This window comes from Apaloderma vittatum, unplaced genomic scaffold (assembly GCF_000703405.1).
Source record: "Apaloderma vittatum isolate BGI_N311 unplaced genomic scaffold, ASM70340v1 scaffold1159, whole genome shotgun sequence".
Classification (NCBI taxonomy): domain Eukaryota; kingdom Metazoa; phylum Chordata; class Aves; order Trogoniformes; family Trogonidae; genus Apaloderma; species Apaloderma vittatum.
This window is the reverse complement of record NW_009734388.1, coordinates 81,717-92,078: the sequence shown is the minus strand read 5'-3', so window position 1 is coordinate 92,078 and position 10,362 is coordinate 81,717. Positions and strand designations below refer to the sequence as shown.

The window sequence follows — 10,362 nt, the reverse complement described above, 5'->3', positions numbered from 1 at the left end:
TATTATATATAAAGATATATATGGATAGATACTTTTGTATTTATAAATACATAATCTGAGAATAAATACAAATAAACTGTTAGCATTTGAAAACCTTCCATTATTGTTTTAGATTTGTCACAGTACTTACCATACCACACAGTAACTATGTTTCTTCATACCATTCTGTCAAAGTAGCTTGCCGTAGAGGCTTTCATGTTTTTTCATGATCTTTTTGCATTTCCCATTTAACAATAAACAGGCACCACGGTTGTAATATTTTATCTTTCACTTTTACTTTATTAAAGTGATGTTTGAATTTTGAGATCAGGCTTCAGTCTTCCAAGTATGAGTATGTTTTAATTCAAATTAAGTCATTCTAAAGGAAAATCAAGGAATCTCTATGTTTAGAAACAGACACAAAAGTAGAGCCCAGGAAAACAGTCACGCTTACAGCCTGCACTTTTTGGCATAGGTATATGTGGTTTTCTGAATTACTTCCTTTATTTAGGGAAGCAGACATTCTCTTGCTTAGGTTTTTAAATGTCTGGGTTTAAAGTCATCATTTTCTTGAATAACATTTTCTTCAAAAAGAGAGAAGTGTTCAAGAGCAAAACCTACTCCTATTCTATTTCCCAAAACTGATTAACACAGCTGTGAATGTTACAAGTTTTCTGTAGATTATTGTAAGCATTTTTTTCAAGTTTAGGAAAAAAGAACAACATTAAACTCATGTTATGCTCTTACAGGGAGTGAAATGTCAAACATATTTTAGGAGTCAGTATAAACAAATACACAGTTATCAGCATAGTATTGTTATGATTCATTTTTCTATTACAATCACGCTATTCATATATTTTTATGTGGAGATGGCTTATGTGTTAAGAACTAAAAATTGTTCAGGTCTTCTCTGCTGGAATAGAATGCTTAAATGGTGCACGAAGCCTTCACTTTTATGACTCAACTGCACAGCCCGTGGGCAGGATGCTTCTCTTGCACTGTGTAAGGAACTTTTGCTGCTGCTTCTTGACCAAGGACAGAAAGGCCAAGGAACATTGTCTGCAGCCAAGAAAAGATATGAAGTCATCACACAGATGCCTCACCACAATGTCCCAAGACTTACCAGGATTACAGGAAGAACTGGGGTTAAAGCTCTCATAACTATCATCAAATGAAGATGAATCATTCATAACCCATATTATACATCACAGGGCAGTTCACTAATATTTTTGTAATGTAAAGCACAGACGTAGAGTAGGAAAGTGTTACAGAATCATAGAATGCGTTGGGTTGAAAGGGACCTTTATAGGTCATTTAGTCCAACCCCCCTACAGTGGGCAGGGATGTCTTTGACTAGATCAGGTTGCTCAGAGCTCCATCCAGCCTGACCTTGAAAGTCTCCAGGGATGTGGCCTCCACCACCTCTCTGGGCAGCCTGTGCCAGTGTTTCACCACCTTCATTGTAAAGAACTTCTTCCTAATCTCTAATCTGAATCTACCCTGCTCTAGTTTAAAACCATTGGCCCTCATCCTGTCGTTACATGCCCTTGTGATCGGTCCCTCCCCAGCTTTCCTGTAGGTCCCCCTCAAGTACTGGTAGCCTATTATAAGGTCTCCCCGGAGCCTTCTCTTCTCCAAAATTCCCTCAAACTGTCCTCATAGGAGAGATACTCCAGCCCTTTGACCATTTTTGTGGCCTCCTCTGGACCTGCTCCAACAAGTCCATGTCCTTTTTATGCTGGGAACTCCACAGCTGGACACAGTACTCCAGATGGGGTCTTACCAGACCAGAGCAAAGCAGAGGGGCAGAATCACCTCCCTGGACCTGCTTACAGAAACTTCAGGCATATTTATTCAGGAGAAAAATGGAAGGAATATAGATGGGATAACACAGTCACCAGCCAGCTCTGTTAATTATCCCAAAATCTGCTTTTTTCTTCAGGTTAAAATTTTGAATGGTAAGTTTTTCTATGCAAGGCCTTCATTTTGAAAAATCAAAGGTTTTATTTAATTGTTTTCTTCCTTAATTTTCTCATAAAGAAATCTGTGTTCATAAAGTGAAGGTCTTGGATTGTTGTTGTCATTGTTACTATAACTCTCACAGTCTATGTATGTGGTTGTTTTCATAGGCCTCACCTTGACACATCAGCAGAGCTGAGATATTCTGTGGGCTCCCTGGTTGATAGTCAATCTGACTATCGGTCAACTAAAGTGATAAGGCGACCTAGAAGAGGCCGGATGGGAGTACGCAGAGATGAACCAAAGGTTAATCTACAATTTCTTCTCTATAATCCCTGATAAGAGAATGTATTTCAGGTATAAAGCTTACAGTTTGTGTTTTTCCAGGGGAAAATTAAAAAAAGCAACAAAAAACCTCACTAAACAAGGAAACCCAACCCACATAGCAGGATTTTTTTCTATATATGCTCAGACAAAAGTGCTGTTTTAATAAAATGCAGAAACTGTTGAAGTTCAGACATCAAAGTTCAATCATACTTGACTATCTGTCTTTTCTGGGTATCTTTTTTGTATGTTTTTTCTTGATAGTAGTTTTACAACCATTAGAAATTATGTGAAAATATATCATCTGCAGTAATATTGCAAGTATTAATGGAGAATTAATCATTTAATAAGTACTTAAATGTTAGTTGCTTTCTTTTCCGATTTTACAAAAGTTCAACTTTGCTGTTGTGTTCCATGGAATAAGCCATTTACATCCTAATTCCTGCTCAGGTAAAATCACTTGGAGATCACGAATGGAACAGGACCCAACAGATTGGTGTTTTGAGCAGTCATCCATTTGAAAGCGACACTGAAATGTCCGACATCGATGACGACGACAGAGAGACGCTTTTCAGCTCCATGGACCTCCTGTCACCAAGTGGCCATTCCGATGCGCAGACTCTGGCCATGATGCTTCAGGAGCAGCTAGATGCAATCAATAAAGAAATCAGGTAGGTAGCCTGAACCAGCTGTGATGCAGTTAGGAGTACAGCCTCAAGCTTCCTTTAGTGCACGAGTCCAGGTGCCTTTCATAACAATGAGAAAACCACTTGTACATTTTAAGGATTGATAACACATCCACTTTTCATAGGAGAGTGTTGTTTGTGTGAACATAGCAATGGTGTCTTAATTTCGTAACCATAGAAATTTCTTTCAAAAGATGTTCTAAGTGAAGACCTGGTGGTCATTTGAAGAGAAATACATGAGAGAAGGCTAACACATGGCAAATAATGACAGATCACTCTTTTCAAGGTCTTTTTCATTGTTCTGCATGACTCCACTTACTCAGGAACGACCTCTTATTGAAATATTTTATTTCAGTGCTCTTCATGCTTTCTTCTGGTAATTATTCCTATGTTACATCTAATATAAGCCATATTTTCTAAGGCATGGTTTCGATTTTCTGTGAAGGCACAGAATGTGATTTTTCATGCGCCAAGTTGGGCTATAGTGCCTGGAAACAGGTGGTGAATTCAATGTATCTGAATAATTTCTGTGCAAATTTAAGACTGATAGAGAATCCAATGGTTTTTAAATTAAGTAATTTTTATAAATGAAACCATATTTTAGGCTTGAAACATTCCTACATGTTTTTAAGGAAAAGACTTGGTGTATGCAAAATATCCTCTCATTAGTGGCTGTTTGCCTTAGGAAGAAATGAAGGAGATGTTACTAAATGTATTAGTGACTGTGGTTAGAAATATGATCAAAACCAGATTACCTTTTGCCAGATCTCAGTCTTTCTCTGAGCAAGGTGACTTTAAAGGGAGAATGCAATATACTGCATTTTAATAACTTCTCTTTCAAGGGAAGACTTTTTTGTCATAGATCTACAGCTTTGCATTTTGACTGCTCACAGAATGTCTTCGTTCAGATAGGATTAATCTGCTGTTTTCTAAGATTCCTTATTACATCTTTCAAGATACAGAGTCAAAGATTAATTTTCTTGTTGGGAGGGTAAATCTCCTTAAAACAGTGTATGTGGAAGAGAGAGCTTAATCCATACTTTCTGTTATTACAAAGAAGTCACCACTGTGACTGTTTCAGGAAGCTAGATGTAACAAATGTATTTTTTTAAAAAAAAATAGCATTTTGACAATTTAACAAGTAATTATGTAAAACAATAAAATGTTTTCACAGAACATTGTACCTGCTGGTGACATAGTGGGATATTACACGTGCCATCGTGAATTACATCACTGCTTTTCTTAACATGTGATTCAGATTTTATATTACTAAAATAAAAAAGACTGTTATAATTTTCCTTCAAAATATTATTTGCCTTTTAAGTTCCTGGCACGCATCACTTCAGAAAGAACTATAGACATTTTATAGAAAATATGAAATGGATGTTAGGGAGGAAGATTTAGCACAGGCATTTGTACGTTTCTGTTGTCAATGTATTATGGCTTCATTTATTGTTCTTGCTTCATTTCACTCAGAAAAGCCTGGTTCACAGTTTCAGTCTCCCCAGACTTCCTATTCTCTCATTTAACCTTGCTCCTTAATGTCTTTTCCTCCTCTTTGCAAAAAAAAGGCTTCTTTTAACATGAGATTGTGGGGAAAGAACTTAAAAACAAATGTGTTATTTTAAACACATCTTACCATTCTAGTTGCAATCACAATTACAGTTAAAACCAACAAACTCAGTTGAAGCATGCTGTTGAGGCAACATACGCTTAAGAAATATAGTTGTTGCCAACAAGAGCGTTATTTTAATGAAATTCACGTAAAACCATAATTCTTTAGAAACAACTGTCATTTTTTCATCCATTTGTAGGGATGAGACAGTCACATTGGTTTGTATGTTCTCTCATTTTATTAATATGGATTATCTTAGCAATTCCCTTCTTAAAGGGCCAATTTCATTTGACTTGAAATTTGTGTTTGTGCTTTAACGACAGAAAATCAGATGAAGTCAACTTAAGATTGGAATTATTTTCCGATGGTTAAATCAGATTGTTAACTCCCCCTCTCCTATATTGTCTCCTTCGCAAGGGACCCAATCTTCCTGAAATGTTGTATGTCAAGTCTTGTTGCTGGGCAGATTCTTCAAACAGTTTTTGATGATGGAGGAATTAAGAAGAATTTTTTAACTCTGGTGATTAAAAAATACACTTTTCCGTATTATTTTACAACTGATCTGTGATATTCATCTTTTATTTTTAAATCTAATTCAAAAGGAAACTTCTAGTTTTGCTTTTGGAATGTGCAGGGACAAAAACAACCATGTTCTTTTGTTTAATAAGGTTAATCCAAGAAGAGAAAGAGTCAACAGAACTGCGTGCCGAAGAGATAGAGAACAGGGTGGCCAGCGTGAGCCTGGAAGGTTTAAATCTAGCCAGAGTCCACCAAGGTACCTCCATCACTGGCTCTGTGACGGCATCGTCACTTGCAAGCTCATCTCCTCCCAGTGGACACTCAACTCCCAAACTCACCCCTCGCAGTCCAGCCAGGGAGATGGACAGAATGGGGGTTATGACGCTGGTAAGGAACTTTGTGATGCCAATTTTAGGTGTGATAGTTCTACTGTTAAATACTTTGTCTTTTCACTGTATGAATGGCTCCTCCCTAGAATATGGGCATTTGGGTGGTTTGGGGTTTTGTTACTGTGTTTTTTGAGCATTGCATGATTCACCGGGGACATGGTGATCTGAGGATCAAGGCTGTTGGATTAATAAGCAACAGATCATTGGGATTACTGTAATCAATTTACATGTTTAAAATGTTTACTAATGCTCTGAAGTGATCATTACTGCATAGTAGTCTGTGGGACTGTTGATGACTTTAAACCTCCAGGAAATTTCTGGAAGACATTAAAAGCTCCTCCTACTTCATATATTTGATAATTTGGATATACATTTATATTTGGTATACTCTTTACACCTGAAGCATTTTGTGTGTGTTCTTCTTGATGGTATGTCAAGAGTTTGAAGTAAGTGCTTTGTTTTCCAGTAATTCATTTAACTAATATATAACATTACAAGCAGCACACAAGCCATCAAATTATCACACAAAGCATTTCTAACATTACTGTACCTTTGAGGACATATTCTGAAATGTCTGGTGTGATTTGAAAAGAGATTTACAAAAGATTAAATTTTGGTCCTAGACAAAACGTAACAGTGAAACAGTCAAGTCAGTAAAGGTGGTATGTGTCAACATATTCAAGAAGAGTGCAGACACAGGGCTCAGTCTTCCGTGTGGTTTAAAAATCAGTTTGGAGCCTGAGGGAGTTCATCCCTTTAAGCACTACGACAGAATAAAAGCAACCCATTCCACTAATCTCTGCATACAGAGAGGAGAACAGGATATGTGTAACCACTTTTTTTTTTTTTTTTGCTAACCCTCTGACAATTGTAATGTCACCAATGTCCCCTGGTGGCCCATTCCTGGGAAGCAGCAGCACTGGTTCCCCGTGGAGCCTCTCAGCAGAGGGGAAATGAGCCTTGATCTCAATGAGAAAGCAGAAATTAACTCCCCTAGCTGAGAAGATTGCCAAGGACAGCTAGGAGGGGAGCCTGGCTGTTCATTCTGCTCAGCTGGCAGTAGGGACCTTTGGGTACCGTCATTTAGCCAAGTCCTCCCTTTTCCAGGGAACTGATGACTACTTGTACCCATCTCTACCCCTCCCAGTTTACTGCCTTCTTGGGAACTAAAGACAGCAGAGAGGAGGTCGAGACTGGTGGTTGTGGCAGACTGCAGCACTGGTTCTTTGCTGCCCCCAGTCCCCAGTGCTGAGCAGCAGAAAGGAAAGCGTTGGTGGCACAGCCTGTTCTGGAGGAGGTGGATGTGCAGGCTGCTGCAATGCCACCCACTTCAGCAGAGCAGCACCTTCCCAAATATGCAGGTTGGCTCCATTTCACCAGCCATTTAAACTAAGCGATCACTACAGATAAATGGCAATGGTTAAACTGACCTTCCAGCAGACACCTGCCCTGCCTGGACGCAGACAGTAAGTTCATCAGATTCAAATACAAAATGACAGCAGGGCCTCTGCCCTTCAGGTTGCCATGGCTCGCTGCCATCCAGCGCCGGCTGCACTAAAGCTCACATGGATATGTCTGCATGAGTTACAGTTGAACTCTTGACATACCATAAGCTGGGGAAGCAGCACCTCGCTGCATGCTCAGCAGCACAGCCCAAAGCTTCGCTCACCCGCATCAACCGCTTCAGGACGCTTCCGCCCTTGAGTTCAATGCTGAATATCTCCTCTTTAATGGCTCGGGACAGACACAACAGGCTGTCAGACTTCCTCTAAGTCGAAACTTTGCGCTGGGAAGAGTTCTGTACAGGCCTGGTCTCTAAAGCCCAAATTGCCAAATGATCTTGTAGAGATTAAGTGAAAAAACGCTACTGCATGAATGTCCACAGCATGGGTCCATGCTGCAGAGTACCTTCAGCTTTCCTTGAATGAATTAGACATCTACCAAAGATAAATAAGAAAAGGGGGTTGAACAAGACTCATTCTACTGCCAAATAATTCTGCAGTACAGAAGATGAGTGAAATTGTAACCATTAACTGAAAATGCCAGTCACTTTAATATAGGATAACTGGAGAGAAATACTCCTTTTACAGTCACGGTATTTATTGTTGATATTTTGTGTTTATACTTGATGACAAACAAATAAATTTGTAATATTAGATAAAACTAAAAAAAAAAAAGTCTTCATGTTGGGGGTAGTGGAAGGATTTATGTGAAAACTCCAAAAATAAAAATTGCTGCTATAAGCTAGCAACGTCCTACTCTTTTGCTAAGGTTATGAAAATTAAGGAGATTGCCACTTTAGATAAAATAACTGCTTTCCCGAAATGGCATATTTGTCAGGGGTTATCTTACGTTATGACACCGAGAATATAATTATATAATAAGAATAGTATTAAGTTAATGGAATCTCAGTTCGCCAATTCTGAGTGTACAAAGAATGAGAGTGTGACATTTTGTTATGCTCAAATGAGTTTTATTAACCATTCTTTTTTGTTGTTGCTGCTTTTGTTACCAATCTAAGCCAAGCGACTTAAGGAAACATCGGAGAAAGGTATGATACTTGGCTTGTTTTTAAGTTTGGGAGAGCACATTTATCATAAAACTCTGCTATTTAGATAACCAGTTTCCTTGCAAGACACTGCATCCTCTTTGTCCCTTTCATTCAATTCCTGAACATAATTTTAATTCTAGTTGGAAAAGTTGGCGGGGGTCACAGCTAAGCCACAGAGTCAAGGTCCACCAGTGTGATACTTCGCAGTAGTAACCTTTACAGCACAAGCTTAAAGGAATACATTTTTTTAAAACAAAGTGCAGATGCAAAAAAAATTACTTTCAAATGTATTTTTCCATCTGATGGAACTAGAGTAATATTACTTGAAATCTTCTGGAGCAATATAAAGTTTACAGAATTGTCACTGAATATGGGATTTATCTTTATATCAGAGGAGATGGTATTTAAGATAAATCATTATATGATGTGACAAAATTCCTTATTGTTCATACTTATTTTTAAGTATTTAACCTGTGGAAAGAGTAGTCCTGTTTATGTATGTATTTGCTTTCTACCTTACGTCCCTCAGAAACTTTGTTTACTTGAATAATCCTGTTTAATGCAAGAGAGTCACTCATGTCTAAGGTTATTTTCATGTTTAGTAATAGATCAAGCTGTTCGACATAAAAGGAATGAATTTCTTCTCAAAGTGTAATCTCTTTTCTGTCAAATACATACTTTAAGCTGCCATATTTAGACTTTTGCTCTTTCCCAATAGCCTTTTTCAAAAATAAGAATCCTTAAAATTTGCTCAAAAAATTGCACTTGAAACCATACGTGCTTCAGTTCACTTGACAAATTTGTGCATAAATTGGAACTCTCTTGAAAAGCTAATCTGCTCTCAATGGATTCTCTGTCCCCCAGATTGCAGTAGTTGAAGAAGATGGACGTGAAGATAAAGCCACAATTAAATGTGAAACTTCTCCACCTCCAACACCCAGAGCTATCAGAATGACTCATACCCTTCCTTCTTCATACCACAATGATGCCAGAAGGTAAGATGTTTGTAATATGAATTGATACTTCAAAATTTTACCACATAATATCCTTTTCAACTCGTGTTGGTTTTTGACTATTCCAAAATGACATGATTTCTTCCTGTTTCTCCTTGGCAATTGTTTCTCCTGCCATGAGAGAGGAATCAATTTTTCATCATTGTTCTTAGCAAGTTAAAAATGTATATTTTCAGACTTTTTTTTTAAAATAAGATTCAATCAGTCTGATGGGGAAGTGTGTCTTGTATTGCTCTACATGTTGCTAAATCATTTAAAGATGATGTGATTGTTTCACTTATTGGCTAGTTATTGCTAAAGTATAACCAATTACTTTGTTTGCAGAGCTGCTCAGAAGAAAAAAACAAACCTGCAAATGTTGACATGTTATCTATTTGATTTCTTTATTATCATTTTGTAGTAGTTTGCCTGCTTCATTGGAGCCAGAAAGCATTGGTCTTGGCAGTGTCAATAGCAGCCAGGACTCCCTGCACAAAGCTCCCAAGAAGAAAGGAATCAAGTCTTCAATAGGACGTTTGTTCGGTAAAAAAGAGAAGGCTCGACTTGGACAGCTCAGTAAGGAATTAGTGGTAACAAGCCAAGGTCACCATTTCACAGTCATTTTTCCATTTTTAATTTTGATTCGTCTCAGTTTCCAGTTTGCCTTTTTTTTTCTTCAGAACTTGCCCGTTAAACTTCATTGCTATCAGCAAATGAAAGGGAACTTCTGGCACAACTTACTAGTCATCCTCTTCACTGAACCTACTGCTTCAAAACTCTTGAATTAGGGTAAAAGTGCTAACAGTACATTCTCAAATAACCAAGATAGAGAAATAAGTAAAAAAAACACTATAAGGGATGTAACTATGTGATATGGTAGGTCCTTGCAAGTAAGTGTAGTTGCTTTTCAGGTTTCATTGTGTCAATAGATATCTGCTAGTGCCTATCACTGAGTGTCTTCACCGTACTCCTTCAATTGGTTATGCTGCTAATGGCAATGCTTTATTTTCTTCTTACTTCTTTGTCTTTGACCTTAGTTTAATTCATTCCTTGTAAAAGGTTTCCTCTGAGATATTCCATAGGATACATCTATACCACATGGAGAAAAAAAATAAAGCAAAAATCAGTCATAGCATAACTTTATTTAACTACCTCAGGTAGTATAAACAATGGCAGGTGAAGCAACAGTCCTCAGCTGAGGTTCATCTTCTGCATGCCCAGGCAGGCAAATACATCCTTAGCTGCTGTCTATATTGCTGGGCTCTCTGATTTAGTGAGATTAAGATTAGCACTTATGCACATGCCAACACAAGCATCAAATTGGAATAGATGTGCCAGTAAAATAGAA

At 37.9% G+C, this 10,362-nt stretch overlaps 1 protein-coding gene across 1 annotated transcript in view; it reads left to right on the top strand.

Moving 5' to 3' along the window:
* Nucleotides 1-2,108: 2,108 nt before the first annotated feature.
* Nucleotides 2,109-10,362, top strand: part of PPFIA2 (protein tyrosine phosphatase, receptor type, f polypeptide (PTPRF), interacting protein (liprin), alpha 2) — a gene marked incomplete at its 5' end in the record, with an annotated part of 45,249 nt that continues 36,995 nt past the window's right edge. The window contains 6 exons of the mRNA XM_009876224.1: nt 2,109-2,244; nt 2,713-2,933; nt 5,232-5,469; nt 7,993-8,022; nt 8,887-9,017; nt 9,436-9,590. Coding sequence (XP_009874526.1) covers nt 2,109-2,244; nt 2,713-2,933; nt 5,232-5,469; nt 7,993-8,022; nt 8,887-9,017; nt 9,436-9,590 — 911 coding nt within the window. The remainder of the gene's footprint in view (nt 2,245-2,712; nt 2,934-5,231; nt 5,470-7,992; nt 8,023-8,886; nt 9,018-9,435; nt 9,591-10,362) is intronic.